Source organism: Mustela nigripes, chromosome 1 (genome assembly GCF_022355385.1).
Source record: "Mustela nigripes isolate SB6536 chromosome 1, MUSNIG.SB6536, whole genome shotgun sequence".
Lineage (NCBI taxonomy): Eukaryota > Metazoa > Chordata > Mammalia > Carnivora > Mustelidae > Mustela > Mustela nigripes.
The window spans coordinates 104,469,606-104,487,954 of NC_081557.1; the positions used below are offsets into that span (position 1 = coordinate 104,469,606).

The 18,349-nt window shown below is 43.2% G+C and overlaps 1 protein-coding gene across 1 annotated transcript; it reads left to right on the forward strand.

Moving 5' to 3' along the window:
- The first annotated feature begins 423 nt into the window (after positions 1–423).
- Positions 424–13,412, forward strand: MMP12 (matrix metallopeptidase 12). The gene is made up of 11 exons (XM_059418507.1): positions 424–593; positions 776–844; positions 1,948–2,195; positions 2,776–2,924; positions 3,011–3,136; positions 5,052–5,213; positions 5,694–5,817; positions 10,146–10,279; positions 10,666–10,825; positions 11,512–11,615; positions 12,531–13,412. Exons 1-11 carry the CDS (start codon positions 489–491, stop codon positions 12,629–12,631), a joined length of 1,482 nt encoding a protein of 493 aa, XP_059274490.1. The 5' UTR covers positions 424–488; the 3' UTR covers positions 12,632–13,412.
- Positions 13,413–18,349: the final 4,937 nt, after the last annotated feature.

Here is an 18,349-nt window from a genome sequence, read left to right on the forward strand (position 1 = left end):
CGAGAAGGAGTTAGATTCAGCTTGGAGAGGATTCTTCTATTCCAGCAAAAGGGTTTTATTCATCTGACGTTTTACCTTTTGTTCCTTTAAAAGCCCATCACCTATAGAACGTATAAGAAAATAATTACAGTAAAAATTCAGATGCTGAACTTTCTAAACCTACATCTGTAAGTTATTGTAACATTTCATGTGTGCAGTGTTTCTCCTGAGACATTGTTTTGGTGGGCTTATTTGTGGGGGAATATATCAGAGTTGTCCGAGTTTTGAGCATGGTGCTAAGTGACCCATTGTTAGTCCTTTCAGAAAAGGATCTGTGATTGTGTTTCTGTGTTTTTGAGGTAAGTCAAGGGATGATATCAACCGTGAGTCACTCGAAGGATTTCATATTCACAGAACACGGCCTAAGGGCTATATAAGTCGGGGCATTTGGGGAACTTTGTGCTGAGAAGGAACCGGGTAAGCGGGGTTGAGCCATTCGCAAGCTTAGAATGAAGTTTCTTCTGTTGGTGTTGACCGTGCTGGTCACTGCTTCGGGGACGGTTCCTCTGACCAAGTCTGCAGGCTCTAAAGAAGATGGTGGGCTGTTGGTTCAAGTAAGTATTGACCCAGCCTGATTTTTGTCTTCAAAATGTATTGCTTGAACTTGTTTTATCTTGGAAAGTACTACTTGAAAACTATTTTAGGAGACGACTTGCTTTTAGCACTGTAGCACTCTGCCAATGAGAAAAGTTGGAGAGGAGTGGTCTGAAACTCTCCCATTGACCCCGTCTTCTAGGTCTCTGCTTCCGGAACAGCTCCATCGGCTAACGCTTCCAGCTCTGAAAAAAACGTGACATATGCTCAGGTAAGTTCTGACGTTCAAGTGTTGATCCAGCCTGTTTGGTCTCTAAACTTGTTGCACTGAGGGCACCTGGGTGCCTCAGTCGGTGAAGCATCTGCCTTCGGCTCAGGTCATGATCTCAGGGTCCTGAGTTCAAGTTCCGAGTTGGGCTTGGGCTTCCTGCTTGGGGCGCCTGCTTCTCCCTCTCCCCCCAGTTTTGCTCTCTCTCTCTCTCTCCACACACACACACACACACACACACACACACACAATCTCTCTCTCTCTCAAATAAATAAATATTTTTTAAAAAATTATGGCATTTTACCAGTTCTATCTTGAAAAGTACTAGTTGAAAACTGGCTTAGGAGGCTTCAACATTATATTTTTCTTTGGCAAAGATGAACGTAGGAAAGTATTGGAAACGGTGTCATAAAATTGGTGGATGAATTTGTTCCTTTTACTAAAAAGCTTTTACTAAATAGCTTTGGCCAAGGAGAGTTAAATTAGAGTTCAACCTCTGCTCAGTATTTTATAATAATCATTTAATGCCATTTAATGATCTGAGATTTGAGCAACGGCTTGATGATGTAACCACTGCAGCCTGCCACGATGATTCAAGAATATTTTTACTTTCTGGCATCCCAGATATTTCTTCATGAGCCTGTTTTAAAAATAGGGGCTTTTTTCCCATTTGTTTCATTTCCCTAATTACATGAGTCCGGATGATCTCCCCGTTCTCTAAGATTCTTTTAACTTTGCATTTGCCATAGTTGCCCATTGTGTTGAGTTTTGGACTTTTAAGCAGGAAAATTTCATCCCCAAAATCAATAGTTTGTGCACCCTGACAGTAAAGGTTTTGCTGCTTACCTGATGCTGTGATGGGCCAGATGCTGGAAGAGATTTTAAAGAGTAGACACATACGGTGTTTCCAGGGCCTTCCAGCGATCAGTGCTGCTGACAGTCTCTGACTCACCATGACAGCACCGAGAACTCAGATTTTTTCTCATGATGATGAATTGTCTGGAGCCTGTTTCAGAAGCACCAAAGTGCAGCTGCGTCAGCCACGCTGAGCCCCATCAGAAGCCCCTGCACGCGTGACAATGTCCAACTCAATGTATTTTTTCCAGCGGTACCTGGAAAACTTTTATGGCCTCGTGATGGACGCACTTCCAACGACAAAAATGAAAGTCAGCAGGGACTTCATGGAGGATAAAATTCAGGAAATGCAACAGTTCTTGGGACTGAAAGTGACCGGGAAACTGGACCCATCTACCCTGGACATGATGCACATGCCCCGATGCGGGGTGCCCGACGTCCATCATTTCAGGACGATGCCGGGGAGACCAGTGTGGAGGAAACGTTTAATTACCTACAGGTAACACAGTAGCTGGGTGCCTTTCTGCCCTCCCTTAGGTCCCACCTCCGGAAACCTGAACCATTTTGATAAAGCCCTCAGTCGGGAGGTAGTTAAGAAGCCTCCTGTCTTCAGCACAGTCCCTGTGTGAAAATTCATTCTTTCTGGAAGGGGGATTGTACACTCAAGGAGGAGTTGTTTGTCAGTCCAGAGCACAGTAGGAAGGTTGCTAATAAAAGGAGAATGAAGCTAGATCTATAATAACCAAGAGACAAGAGAACATTTTATAGGACAGGCAAGACAGAGAAACGAAGAGGCTAGGGAGTGAGGATAAAAGGCATACGCTTCCATGAACGTCAGTCCTGCACAAAGAAAGCCCCTCAGTCACGAATGAGAAGAACTGCAGTTAGATTCTGGTTAAGGAAGAAGCTGTCCAGGGATACACGTTTCTGTAGCTAATGATGCAGGATTTTGTTACCTGGACTATCGATTTGCGAAACGATTCTTTCTCCACCAGTGCAGGCAAAAATGAAGTGTCACAAGGAGACAGAATTAACACCTGGTTTCTCTCTCTCTCTCTCTCTTTGTTCTGCTGGTAAAGAATCAATAATTACACTCCTGACATGTGGCCTGCAGAGGTCGACTTTGCCATCCAGAAGGCTTTTCAAGTGTGGAGTGACGTGACTCCCCTGAAATTCAGAAAGATTAATTCAGGAGAGGCAGACATTATGATACTTTTTGCATCTGGAGGTAAAGAATGTGGACTTATTTCATCTGTGTCATCGGCATGGCCTCGAGCCTGTAAAGAAGGACTAATTTTCTTTCCTTTCCAAAAGCTCATGGAGACTACAGCCCTTTTGATGGCAGAGGTGGGGTCATAGCCCATGCTTTCGGACCTGCACTGGGGATTGGGGGAGACGCACATTTCGATGAGGCTGAAATCTGGACTAAAAGCTACAGAGGTAAGCAGAAGACACAAAAACAAAACAAACAGAAAACAGAAGAAAGCAAAACCACACATGACACGCCCTTTACAAATTCTAAATTATCTCCCAATTTTGAAAGGCTTCATTCTGAGAAATTATTATGGGGTGGAAAAACTCATTCTGACTATAATTGTGTCACTAAGTAAAATGTAACACTTTGTCTCAATTTCATCCTCTATAAATCGAGGATATTGGACTAGATTATCTTAAAGATCAGTTTTAAGAATCTGAGACATAGCTAGTTCCTTTGTGTGAATTCAAGAACCTTAAAAGCCACAGTTTAGAAAGGTAAAAACTGATTGAGGCGGTCAGTTTTTGTCGGGGCAGTCCATCAACTTGAGCCAACACAGATGCAGATTCTGGGTGTAGCAGACCTCCTAGGGTAGGCGGTCATCTGCATGGTCCATTATATGCCGACCATTTCTTTGATTTATAGTGACACAGAAAGATGGAGTTATATTGTAGAAAATTTAGAAATCCCTGTATCAAAACACCAAGTTGTATGGTCACATGGTCTTCCGAGGTTCCGGGATAGGAATTACAGAACTCCCAGCGATTGTTGGATGATGCCTTGTGTGTATTTGCAGAGGACGCTGTAATTAACCAGCCCTCTCCGACATTTTGGGGAAGAGGGGTAACCAGCCTCCTCTGTTTGGAGGAATCACCTCCCACTGGAAAATTCTCACCCTCCCATCACAAACCTTCCTAATGTTTCTAGGGGAAATTCTAGATTTTATGACTGACTCATATGGAAAGTAAATGGCAAGAAAGCCTTCAAGAATGGGCTCTGTGGAGATCCCCGCTCTCTGGCTGAAATCGCCACAGATGGGGCTGTTTCCATAGACCAGAAAGGCTCCTTGTTTTAGTCTGACCCATGACCCAAGGTTTATCAAATTCTTGATTGAGAAGAGGAGTTTTATATTGTTAAAAGACAACTGATGCAGAATTAGGTCCTCGCTGAGCTTCAAAGCCTCATTGATCAGGTTAAATTTGCTTGCATTTCATCCAAGGTTACTTTGGGTGTATAATCTTTTCATCCGATGTGATGGACTTGGGTTGGTTAACCTCATGAAATGTTTTAGAATTCTAAAGGATTTTAGGAAAAATAACATAGTACAGATCTTTACACAAAGAGAAAATTCAGAGCAGGAGATGGTTAGCAGGCAGCTCGTGGTAAAGCTGGGGCAGAGCACACATTTCCTGGTTCACTTATTTTGACCCAGGGTGTACTTCCCACCTGTCCATGTTGCCTTGTTTTTATTTGGCACAATTTTGTCCTTTCAAAAAGCTAAATTATTTATGAAAATTATAACTTCGAGTGCCCACTCTCAGCCTAATTTTGACCCAGTAATTAAATGAACAGTTCCCTCAGTGGCTGCTGTCATGGCGTTGGGTGATGGAGCGTGTGGATACAGAGACAAAGAGAACAGTCCCAACCCAGAAGAGCACACAATCTAGAAGGAAACAGAGCACATGCAGAAACCCATGATCTGAGATAAGGGCTGATGGTGGTCTTTTGTGCAAAGCCTTGTGGGATTGAAAGTAGGAGAAATCCAAGTTAAGGTCAAATTGTAATAGGTTGGGACATTTGACACATGTGGAGACATTTTGGGTTGTCCAAACTGGAAGGGATTTACTACTTGAATTTACGTGTTGAGCCCAGAGTTTTCTAAACACCTATGACACACAGGACAGCCATAAGCACAAGGAATGATCTGGCCTACACTGCCACCTGTGCCAACATTGAAAAGCCTTGGGTCAGAGGGAAAGGAGATGAGTCAATCTTCCCAAATGTGTCCGTTCTCCTCATGCCAGAGAGCAGCTATGTCATTGTCCTCGGATGCAGACATATTCACCGCTCTTTCCCCCCTTCTGGTTGGTTTCCTCTCAGGCACAAACTTGTTCCTCGTTGCTGTTCATGAGCTCGGCCATTCCTTGGGTCTTAGCCATTCCAATGATCGAAACGCCATCATGTTCCCGACTTACAGTTACGTTGACCCCAACACCTTTCGCCTCGCTGCTGACGACATACGTGGTATTCAGTCTCTCTATGGTGAGTTGACTTTTTTTTTTTTACCATTTTGCCTTACAAAGACACTCTTATGAATAATGTCATAGTATCTGCATTTGCAGAAAAGTTTCACCTCTCTGTCTTCTGTCTGGAGCCCCATGAAAACCCTGTGAGGGAGGTAGCCCGCACGTCACCTGAGTTTTGTGGAAAAGCACAGGAGACCTCCTGTGCTCACGCCCGTGGCAGGAACAGAATCTGAGTCTCGGGCCTCAGGTTAGCTCTTTCCATCCACCACAGTGCCATCTTTGGAGAAGGCACACAGACAAATGATCGGCCTGGAACAGGAAAACCAAATCGGAAAGATCTTTATTGTCTGCTTCCTGTGAATGTCAGAGGACACATATATAGATTTTTATCCATTTTTTCATCCAGGAAATTAATGTTTTAGGAAGAATAGCTCTTCCTCTTAGTAGCTAAAATGCAGATTTTTTCCCCCTAATGCTCCTTGAAATGTATTTTCAGGACGTCCAGAAAGGCGCCAACCCTCATCAGATCCTGACGGTAGACGAACATCCACCTGCAACCCCAGCTTGAGTTTTGATGCTGTCACTACAATGGGAAATAAAATCTTTTTCTTTAAAGACAGGTAAAAACATCTTCATATCTGACCAACATTAAAGGCTCTGTCCTTGGATTGTTAGGACGTTCTGTCAGAGAAGGGCGCAAAATGATGGCAAAGGATGCAGAGGACAGTTGAGGAGGGACACGGACTCGGTTCTGTCGGAAGTAGACAGCCTCGCGGCTTTGAAGGGAGAGTGGTGTGATCGTACTTTGTTTAGTGAGTAGACTGACGGGTGAAAAATGGATTTGCAGAAGGAATATGGGGTGAGGAAAGACGAGGTAGGATGTGAAGCCAGACCACTTGACTCTCAGTCAAAATGGTTACGTCTAGGGCTAAAATCGGGACGGCACCGATTAAAAAGTCCTGACTCTTGATTATGGAGAAGGGAATACAGCACAGATTGCAGCGGAGATTGGAGGGGTGGGGTGTGGAGAATATTAGAATTTGGTCGGTGGGACAGTAGTCTCCATTTCTTAGACTGAAGAATAATTGGCACACTCTGTTGTGTTCGTGTCAGGTGTGCAACACGGTAGTTGGGTGATCATGTACGTGTTACAAAGTGGTCTGGTTTCCTCCTCACCATATGGAGTTGTTACAGCATCGCTGACTCTGTTCCCTGAGCTGTACATTTCATGCCTGTGTCTTACTACAGCACTGAGGTTTGCCCCTCCCAACCCCCTCCCCACGGGCAACCATCGTTTTATTCTCTGTGAGTCTGTTTCTGTTTTGTTTGTTCATGTGTTTTGTTTTGTTTAGATTCCACATTTAAGTGAAATCGTGTGATGTTTCTCTGTCCGATGTATTTCATTTAGCATGTGCTCTAGGTCCAGCCACGCTGTCGCTGACGGCAGGATTTCATTCTTTTTTACGGCTGACCCTCCTCCGTGTGTGGCATCTTCCTCAGCCATTCATCCGCTGGTGGAATTTACGTCGCTTCCATATCCTGGCCGTCCCTGTGAGCGTGGGGCTGCCTCTGTCTTTTCTAATTAGGGTCTGTTTGCTCTGGATAAGTTCCTGGAAGTGGAATTGTTGGATCGTACGGTGTTTCTATAGTTAAGTTTTTGAGGAACCTCTGGCTGTTTTCCACAGTAGCCGCGCCAGTTTGCATTCCCACCGAGGGCACAGGGTTTCCTTCTCTCCGCATCGCTCTCTCTTGTCTGACCCTAGACCTCTGACAGGTGTCAGGTGACATCTCACTGTGGTTTTGAGTATCTTTGAGTGTACCCGTTGGCTGTCTGCATGTCTTCTCTGGAAGGATATCCATGCAGTTTGTTGATTTTTAAAAATCAGATTGCTTAATTTAAAAACAAAAACAAAAAAACATTGAGTCGAGTTCCTTATATATTTTGGATGTGTCTCTTGCAAATACCCTCTCCTATTAGGTTGTTTACCTTCTCATAGTGTTGATGATTTCCTTTGCTGTACAAAAGTACAAAAGCTTTTTAGTTTGATGTAGGCCCACTTGTTTATTTTTGCTTTTGTTGTCCTTGCTGAGGGGATGGATCAAAAAAAAAAAAAAAAAAAGAAAAGAAAGAAAGAAAAAGAAGAAAAAAGAAATTTCTAAAGCCAATGTCACAACTGGTTTCCAGTTTCTGCATTTAAATCTTCCATCCGTCTGGAGTCTGTTTCTGTGTGTGGTGTGAGGAGCTGGTCCAGTTTCATTCCCCTGCATGTGGCTGTCCAGTGTTCCCAGCACCATTTGTTGGCGAGACTGTCTTTACCCTGTTCTCGGCTCCTCTGTCATAAATTAATTGACCATATAAGTGTGGGTTTATTTCTGGGTTCCTTACTCTGTTCTGTTGATCTGTGTGGCTGTTGTTCTGCTGATACCATCGTGTTCTGATCAGTTTAGCTGGGTTGTGTAGCCTGAAATCTGGGAGCATGTTACATCCAGCCTGTTCTTTCTCAAGATTGCTTTGGCTATTTGGGATCTTTTGTGGTTCCATATAGATTTTAGGACCCTTTGTTCTAGTTCTGTGAGAAATACTATTGGTATTGGATAGGGTTGCAGTGGATCTGTAAATCACTTTGGATAGTGTGGACATTCTAACGATATTGCTTCTCACAGTCCGTGAGCATGATATACGTATGTCCATTTGTTTGTGTCCTTTTCAGTTTCTTTCATCGGTGTCTTTTAGTTTTCAAAGTCCTGATCTTTCACCTCTGTGGTAAAATTCATTCCTAGGTATTTCATTCATTTTGATGCAGTTATAAGTGGAATTATTTCATTAATTTCTTCTGATAGTTTGTTATTAACATAGAGAAATGCAACAGATTTTGAATGCTGATTTTATATCCTGCATCTTTACTGAGTTAGCTCACTTATTAGTTCTGCTAGCTCACTTATTAGTTCTGCTAGTTTTTTGGTGACCTCTTGAGGGTTTTCTGATGATGGTACCACGTCATCTGCAAAAAACGGCAGCGTCAGCGCTTCCTTTCCAGCTTGCACGCCTCTTACCCTTTCCTCGCCGAGTTTCTGTGGTGAGCACTTCTGCTGCTACACTTGCCTAAAAGGGGCAAGAGTGGACTCCTTGTCTTGTTCTTGGTCTAACAGGAAAAACTCCGCTGTTCACCATTGAGTATGAGCTTAGCTGTGGGTCTGCCGTACATGGCCTTTATTATGTTGAAGTGTGGTCCCTCTGTGATCATTTTGTTGAGAGTTTTTATCATGGAGGGATGTTAAATTTTGTCAAATTCTGTTTCTGCACCTATTAAAATCATCATGATTTATATTCCCCATTTTGTTAACATGGTGCATTGCAATGATTTGTGAATATTGAATCATCCTTGCATCCCTGGAATGAATCCCACTTTTGATGTGTTGTTGTTGAGTTTGGTTTGCTAATATTTTGCTGAGTATTTTTGCATTCATGTCCATCCGGGGTGTTGGTCTGTAATTTTGTGGGGTTTTTTGGCAGTATCTTTGTCTGGCTTTGGTATCAGGGTAGTGGTGGTCTTGTGCAACGAGTTTGGGAACAGTCTTTCTTCTTCTTCTTCTTCTTTTGAATAGTTTGGAGTATTTTAAGTCTTCTTTAATTATTTGGTAGAATTCACCTGTGAAACTGCTTGGTTCTGAATTTTTGATTGTTGGTAGTTTTTGATTACTGATTCAATTCCATTTTAGTAATGGGTCTATTCAAATTTTCTATTTCTTTCTGATTCAGTCTTGGAAAATTGTATATTTCTGGGAATTTATATCCATTTTTTGGTTGCCCAGTTTGTTCACATATAGTTGTTAATAGTTGTCTTTTATGATCTTTTGTATTTCTGTGAAATCAGTTGTAACTGCTCTTCCATTTCTGAATTTACTTATTTGAGTCCTCTATCTTTTTTCTTGATGAGTCTGCATAAAGGCTTACCAACTCTATTTATCCTTTTGAAAGAATATGCCTCAGTTTCATTGATCTTGAAAATGTTTTTAGTCTTTATTTCATTTATTTCTACTCCAAATGTTATTATTTCCTTCTTATAACTAACTTTGGCCTTTGTTTGTTCTTTTTCTAGTTCCCTCAGGTGTAGGGTTAGATTATTTATTTTAGGGACACCTGTGTGGCTCAGTCAGATCCTAGGGTCGGGATCCTAGGGTCCTGGGATCGAGCAGGGATCCTGCTTCTCCCTCTCCTTCTCTCCCTCCCCCTGCTTGAGCTCTTTCTCTCTCTCTTTCCCTGTCAAATAGGTAGTTAAAATCTTTTTAAAATAAAGATTATTTATCTGAAATTTCTCTTGTTTTTTGAGGTAGCCCTGCATCAATATGAACTTTCCTTTTAGAACTTTTTTGCTGCATCCCCAAGATTTCAGAATGTTGTGTTTTCATTTTCATTTGCCCCAAGGTATTTTTTTATTTCTTTTTTGATTTCTTCATTGGTTGTTTAGTAGCACATTATTCAGTCTCTACATTTATAGAGTTTCTTTTTCCAGTTTTCTTCTTGTCATTGATCTCTAGTCTCATTTTCTTCATTCTTGAGATTCAAAAACTGAGACATTTGGGATAAATAGGTTCTTTTAGATTACAAAACTGGTAAGGGAATTGTGGGTGCAGACTAAAGCCTATATCCCTTGATTTCAAATATCAGGGGATCTTCACAAGGTGACTTGACCATCTAATTATTGTTATTATTTTTTGTGTTTTTTTTAATTATGTTCAGTTAGCCACTGTTAACATTATTGTTATATAAAAGAATTAATTGAGATCCATTCCTTGTGGTGCTGCTATCAAGACATCCTGGAACAGAACGTGAGGATATTGGGGAAAAAAAAACCCATTAAGTCATTTCACAGGTCCTTCCCAGTGACCATTTCATGCTTCTTGAGTCTGTCGTGATTTTTAACATGTATTAAATGTCTTTCATCAGATTCTTCTGGTGGAGGTACCCTGAGAGTCCAATGAGCAACGTTAGTTTCATTTCTTCTCTGTGGCCGACCTTACCATCTGACATTCAAGCTGCTTATGAAGTTGGACCCAGAAATCAAGTTTTTCTCTTTAAAGGTAACTCTAATGTTTTGTTTGCTACTGAGTCTACTGAGTTTGCTACTTGCTATATTCAAGGAAGAGAATAAATGAAGGCAATGCTACTAATTTTTATAAACATAGAAAGAAACACTCCAGACTTAATTCATGGTGAGTCTGAACTATGAGCTAAAAAGAGCTTAAATACCTAAGTAATGTGTAAAAATTTCAAGAGAAGTTTGTCGAATATAAGATCATAATCCTTGTGGAAAAGCTACAGAACCGTAGGAGACAAAAGCACGTTGGCGAGCAGGGAGCAGCGTGTTTCGGAACTGCGGTGAAGAGCAGTGTCACCCGTACTGAGTCAGTGTTTCTGTTACTCTTTCAGTATGCACCCAGCGGATCTTCTCTCTTTCTCTTCACAGATGATAAGTACTGGTTAATTAGCAATTTGAGAGCACAGCCGTACTATCCCAGGAGCATACATTCTTTGGGCTTTCCTGACTTTGTGAAAAAAATTGATGCAGCTGTTTTTAACCCACTTCTCTATAAGACCTACTTCTTTGTAGGTAACCAGTACTGGAGGTGAGCTTTAATGACTGGTAATGTGACTCCTAACATTCCTGAAACTGGCAGGGAATGGGGTGTTCGGTAGGTAGTCTTTCTGTGTAAACTCTCGAGGAGCCTCCACCTTCCTAGGAGGGGAATGAAGGGGACACAGATCCGGACTAGCTAGTGTCATCCTAGTTCTGTTCCTTGCACTTCGGGACTCTGGTTTGAGATGGCACTTTCAATAAAATGTCACGTCGTGAGTCACAGCAAGAAGCACACTGGGGAGCAGGGGCACAGACGGACGAGATACAGTGTTCACACAGTCCATCCAGGGGGTGTGGCTTTCCAGGTTCCTTTTCATAACCACTGGACCCAAGGAGACGAATGAGGAGACCATCTTTGAGGGGCAGTGAATCCTGCAAGGTCCTCACCTACAGGGAATGGGACCATCAGGCTTCCTAAAGCCAGACCAGGCCCTGGCAGAGGCATTGTGTGGGCTGGGGAAAGTTCCTGACCAGAAGTCGGGACCTTTAGGGTCTGACCTGTAGGGACTTGGAATCAGTCAGTGAGTTAATTTGGTCCTTGGTTTTCTTATCGGTGCAAAAAGAGGCCTCTGAAGAGAGACTGGGTGGGTTTTATGGTTCGTGTCAGGAAATGCCGAGCTCTTCACCACGAGATGTTTTTCAAATGGAGGCCTTACTGATGATTTCCCCGCTCAGGTACAATGAGAGGAGACGACTCATGGACCCTGGTTATCCCAAACTGATAACCGACTACTTTCCGGGACTTGGACCCACAATCGATGCCGTCTACTATTACAACAGTAAGTAGATCGGGAAGCCATGAAGATACTGAAAATCCCTTTTTAAAACACGGATGATGATAAAGACTTCAAGGTCAGAGAACAGGGATTCAAACAGGAAAAGAGCCGGACCCTGCGGTTCTCTGTAGGGCTGCAGAGGGAAAATTCAGAGCCTGTTTGGTTTAGCACAGGTGGGCTGAAGGTTGAGTAACACAGCACCAACCCTTGGTTTCTAGTGTGGGTCAGCGTGTGGGAGCGTGTGATTGTCGGCCCCTGAGCGCCGGAGTTTCTGGAGCGTCTGATAGCATCAGGGCAGGCGGTGTATGCAGGCGGGCGAGTGGCAGGACTCAGGCAAGCTGGGCTAGTGCTCTTTTTTACACCTCGCATCTTTGACCTTCCTCACAGCCCCTCCCACCCCGCGTGGGCCCTTGTGGTCTAGGCCTCCGGGTGGGATACGAAACACTTGAGTCTGTTGGTGTCTGTGTCTGGGAATATCTTTAGGCAAAGTCAGCCGAAGCGAATGGTCAGCTGGGCCGAGGCATTTAGGTTTATTAGCCCCCGACCATGTCTTTCTTACTCCTCCATCAAGACCCCTCTGTGCCCCACCGCGCCCAATTTCCTCCCTCCCAGGTGAGTTCTGCACCTGGAATGCGGCTTTTCAAAATCACATCTTCAGAGTCAGTTTTAAGATGAAACTGTCGTCTCAATGACATTAATGAAGGTAGTTAGTGGTGAAATGAGGGCCGTAATCAGATATCCGGAGCAGCCCCCCGCGCAGGTCCCCAGCACCTACATTCTCACATGTCTTGTATAGACGCTCTGTAACATTCGGTCTTCTATAGATAACCCATAAAAGCATAGATCTGTGTTTTCTTCTTTTTCTTTTAAAGAAATGCAAGTGAAGAATTAAACGACTCGATTTGTTTTCATTTTTAGGACACTACTATTTCTTCCAAGGATCAAACATATTTGAATATGATGTCGTATCCCAACGTGTCACCAAAGTGCTGAAACAAAATATCAAGTCAGGTTGTTAGGAATGGTGTAGTTGGTGGTGGTCAGTTCCCTTCAGTCAAATAAGTATTTATTGCATCCTTGCTACGTGGCTAGTGTGTGTAATACCACAGGGACATGTGTCTTAAGGTAAACCCTATAGGCTATAGAAAAACTATCATATAGACAGTGACTATACAAACTACATAAGATTTTTTTATTTTGAAAACCGTCATTGTGGGGTGCTTGGGTGGTTCAGTGAGTTAAGCCTCTAGCTTTTGCTCAGGTCATGATCCCAGGATCCTGGGATGGAGCCCCACATCGGGCTCTCTGTTCGGCGGGGAGCCTGCTTCCCCTTCTCTCTTTGCCTGTCTCTCTGTCTACTTGTGATCTCTGTCTGTCAAATAAATAAATAAATAATCATTTAAAAAAAGAAAAAGAAAAGAAAACCCTCATTGTCAACTTTTACTTGATTCAACTATTAAGCTTGGAAACAGGCACTTTATTGAGGAGCAACAGAATATCTTGGTCCTAGAACAACCAAGAACTGAGAAATGATCATTATTTCTTTGCCTTAACTAACATTAAGCAATGACTAGTTTCTGTGGCCATTAAGTGCTTCAGCAAGTGTATCATTTCAATTGTTTCAGAGTAGAAACAGAATATACCAGAAAATGACATTTACTGTAAGTAACATAGATGTGGATTATATAATCATGGTGACAATGTTATTTATTTTGTCATCAGTGTTGATTTTTCTAAATCTTAAATGAAGTATATATGTATATTTTTTTTCTTTTGCTCCAATAAAAACTTTGAAAGAAAGTACTTGGTTTCTGAGAATTTTTTCTTGAAAAACAATGTGTATTTCGAAAATAGTTCTGGACCTGCTCCTGAATAAAGCAAATCTCTACATAACCACCATCGAGTGAATGAGAATGGCAAATGGGGAAAACGTTATATTTGTCTTGGCAGCATGTTGAAGGCCACCTAGTCTGGGGTCGGGGCACGTCCTCCAGACCATGTGTGAGCCCGAGGAGCACTCCCGGCGCTCAACAATGAGCCTGGACAGGAGAGATGGAACGGGAGCTCTCTGTTCTCGTGTAATCTCTACGGCAGCTGGGCTCACTGTGTAATCGCTGCATGACCTCGAGAAAATATAAAGTCTCAGCTTCCTTAACTTCAGGAAGAAGCAGTGGCGTTAGCTGCCTCATAAATAGACTGAGAAAAAAAGACACATCGTGCTGGTGGCTTGGACTGCCTCTGCCCGTTGTCACTGCCTTGACACCCACACTCCCCATTTTCTGTGTCATACGCACACCTGGGAGAGCTCCAACTAAGAGGATGTGGGTTCATGGAGTGCTTGGAATTTTTCATTTATTTGCAGACACTGTTGATTGGCATTAATCGTTTTTAATTAATGGAATGAACTGAGGTCAGAAAGTGTGGAGATGTGGAGATCAGAGATTCTGCATGGGGTTGGAGTTCTCCCCTCTTCGGAGCTTAGCTCTGTCCTCAAATACTTGCTTCTTCAATGTAATAGTCCCAGCGTTGTCTTTGCAAGGCATAGGGTCGCGTTATTCTGAGAAGAAATGTCACTTCCCCGCAGGGAACTGCCTACTGGACATCCTTCAAAAGAAGAGAGTTCCCCGTGGGATTAGCATCAAAAGAAAACCGCGGTATCTGGCTTGAGTTGTCTTTGGCCTTAGGTAGCTCAGGGGGAGCTGTTTCTCCTAAATGAGGACGGCACTAGAACGAAAGCCAGGACTGCGCTGGGCTCCGTCCGTCTCGTCGGGCTCGCGAGAAAGGCCTCCGGAGAGTTACGAGGGGCCCTTCCTCCGTCGGCCTCTGTTTCCGTTACAGCTTTACGTTTTAACAAACCCTCACAGCGGTCGCCGTGGGCCGGGCACTGCTCTAAGTGATGCACACACATGGTTTCGTGGCCAGCATGAAGCAGGTGCCATCCTTCTCATTTTTCAGATGTGAAAACCAAGGCCCTGAGAGGTGAACTTACTTGCCCAAGGTCACACAGCCTTGCAGCTGCAACTCAAAGCCGGCCAGTTTGACTCTAGACTCTGTTATTAACCGCCATAAAATTCTGCCTTTCAATGTCCTGAAGTCAGAGCAAACGTGGCACTCCGCACCACGTCACACTTCCACTGAGCTGCTCAGTGGAAAGGTCTCTAACATGTCAGAAGGGCTCTCCTGTGTGTCCAGTCCACGGAATATCACTTTGCTTGGGAAAAGTAGTGGAAGCTAATGTCTGGAAGAAATTATCCCACACCTGGAGGCTGGAGGGCTGGGCATTTGGACATCAGCTGGAGAACTGCTGATTTTATGAGCGTGAGCGCCTTTGACTTCTCATCAACTGGATGATTTTATAAATTCATAAGGACAGAAATAGTATAAAAATGGCAATAATGAAAATTGTTTCTTCTGGCAGCAATACAAATAAATTCAAATAAAGGATACCTGTTAGAAGTATAATTGATTTCTGCCTGGTAGAAGACACAACCCCAAACATGACATTCCATTGCTCTGTAAGATATTAATGCATTTAACATCATCAGAAAATTCGTCCTAACATTTCTTACTGCACATATACTTTTAAGATCTTTCTTTAGACCAATTCCCTCATTAGTTAATGAGCTGGATAATATCTTCAACATGTTCATCTCATATGTACATTGAAGTCACTTTTAACTTTTTTGAAAATTATACTTGAGCACCATTCAGCCACCAGGAGCACAGAGCGCTCCCACCGTCTGGGCCACCAGCGGGAAGACCACACGCTGGTGGAGCAACTCCTCAAGCCAGACAGAACCAATATCCAGTCCTCCTCATCCTGTCTGCTTTCTACCTCTAACCGTGCGGCAGAGGACGCTGTCCCTTCTGGGAGGCCTACAGTTTCCCAGTTTCACCTTTTTTGCCTTTGTTCCTTCATTGAAAAGTATTTATTGAGAATCTACAGATTCTAGACTATGAAAGGCAGGAGGGGCCTAAGAGGACTGAGACAGCTTCTGCCCTCAAAGGCACGAAATGCAAAAACATAAAAAAGATGCATAAAGAACAAATCACTATGTAATTAAGAGGGTAGACTAACAAGTATGTAGCAGATACGGGGCACAGAATACTGTGGAAAATGGTATTCTTGACGTGCTTTAAAATGAGAGAAATCTGTCAAGCAGAAAAATGTTAAACTAAGGGGATCCAAGACAGAAGCAGCAACCTCTTTAAAGACCCGTAGTACACAAAGAGTAGCGCTGTAGGGACTGGAGCGCGCGGTGCGAAGGAAGACCAGCAAGGGTAAACGCCATGTCATGAGCGACCGTTCCCATGAGTCTGACCCTTGTCTCATAAATGACCTGGCTTTGTTGGAGGGACTTGAGAGAGAAATGACTAAGTTGCTTATTAGAACGTCGTTCTGATGCAGTGTGGACGTAGATCAAAGGGCTTAAGGCTAAGTCTGAGGGAGAACAGCTACTGTTGCTGAGGAACACGGGAGACCTGGGCACCTGTCCTAGGCGTGGGTAGGACAGAGACGATGCTGGAGCGGGGGTCTGTAACCGCTGGACGGGAGAATGTGGAAGGCTTAGTGACTGCTTTGCATGTGGTGATGACTGGAAAGCAAGGATAGAGGATGGTATCTTAAGGCTCTGGTTTAAGAACTTAACTTGAATAGGGACCAGGTGAGGAGAAGCAGGTCAGGGAGGAGGTAGTGGTGGGATTGATGGAAGGGAGATCATCAGGGCTGCTGGGTCTGGGAGCCTTAGGACATTCAGGCGGGGATGTACAGTAGTGAACAGGGCAGAATCAGGCCCAGTAAAAAGAAATGAAAATACTGTATCCCACAGCTCGTAGGGGAGGGTAACAACTTAGTAGTTAACGGGATGTAGCAGAAGCACAATTAATAGGCTTTACAGGAAGCATTATCCCTCGGGGTGATTTGCTAGCGTTATTACTAGAATATCAAAACATTCTGTGGTTGTAAGGTACTAAAGGGAAGGATTGTGCTTACTTATCCAAGACAACGTCCAGCTCACAGAGATTAAAATCCAGGGTTTGTCTTTCTGTGGTTAGCATATAAACATAACTTGCCAGGGTCACTTTTGTTTCTGGTCATATTGGAGACACGAGTACTGAATTTTCATTCCTGCTGTGATCAATTAAAAGATTGGGCAAAGTGTATGAAGCAGCTGATTCCGTTCACGGGGTGCCAGGAAGTAGAGTCCAGGAGAGAAGAGCAACCATGCAGGCCCAAAAATCTCCCTTGCTTTTCTATCTTCAGGGAGTTTCAGAACAGAGCACACGGGAAGGGACCCCAGCAGAGCATGTTGTTTCCCTGAGTGAGGAGACCGTCACTGAAGTCCAGGGAGATGGACGTGGCTGTACTTGGCAGAGCAGAGTGGGAAGAAGAGAATGCTGTCAGGCTGTGCAGAGGGAACATTCCGGAAATGGAAAGAGGAGTCCCCGTGGGTCTGTCAATGAATGCTAAGCTACATATGTATCTCCAGGAAGCCCCAGACTGACCAAGCCCCAGGCGTCGCACAGGACTGGGAGAGCTTCTGCCCCATCCAGCTGGAGGGGAGGACAGAGAACGCTTGCGGTGACCAGTAAAGCTACCATAAGAGGAGGACTGAAAAGCCCTCAGAGGAAGCCTACACTAAACCCATCCTAAAAATGTTTAAAATCAAACCTTGGGGGGCGCCTGGGTGGCTCAGTGGGTTGAGCCGCTGCCTTCGGCTCGGGTCATGATCTCAGGGTCCTGGGATTGAGCCCCGCACCGGGCTCTCTGCTCAGCGGGGAGCCTGCTTCCCTCTCTCTCTCTCTGCCTGCCTCTCCGACTACTTGTGATTTCTCTCTGTCAAATAAATAAATAAAATCTTAAAAAAAAAAAAATCAAACCTTGGAAAAAAGATCGTGGTGAGCTCTAGGTTATTTAACTGCCTGCCCCTACTAAAAATTGAACACTTTTTAAAGAAAAAATTTAAAAATATAAATATCTAACCTTATAGCATCCAATGTCTGTCATCCAATAAAAACTCACCAGATATGCAAAGAAGTCTGAAAATGTGACCCATAATACAAAAAACAATGAGTCAATGGAAACATATGCAGGAATGATAGAGATGATGAGATTTACAGAAAAAGGATGTTAAAAACAGTTATAAATAAATTCCAGTGTTTCTTGGAAAACACAGACATAATACAGACAGAAATGAAAGATATGAAAAGTGAGTAAATGGAACCAGAGCTGGAAAGCAAGAATTTCCATTGGATTCATTTTCAGATCAGACTAATCATTTCTTAGTCTCTTCTCGCTTGCTTCTGTTTGTGGTTTCATCTTTTGTGTCTTTATACCTTTATAATTGTGTGTGTGTGTGTGTGTACACACACAGTACATACAACATACACTAATACATTGTATATAACATATGATACACAGATTTCATAATGAGCACTGGGTGTTCATGACTAATGAACCTCTGGACAATACATCAAAAACTAATGACGTGCTTAACTATATGTTCACTAACTGAACATAATTTAAAAAAATTTCCGAAGACCTTGTGGATCTAAATGTGGTATTTGGTCTTTCTATCAACTTTCATTCCTAGAATTTGTTCCCTTGTATATTAGGAGAATTTGTGGAATCCATTTTTAAGAATCTTAATTTGCAGCAATCTAGAGGTTCTAAAAAGAGCATGCTGGGTTTTTTTCCCCCTCAGGAATATTGGTTATTGCTTCTGTTAGGAAGCAAA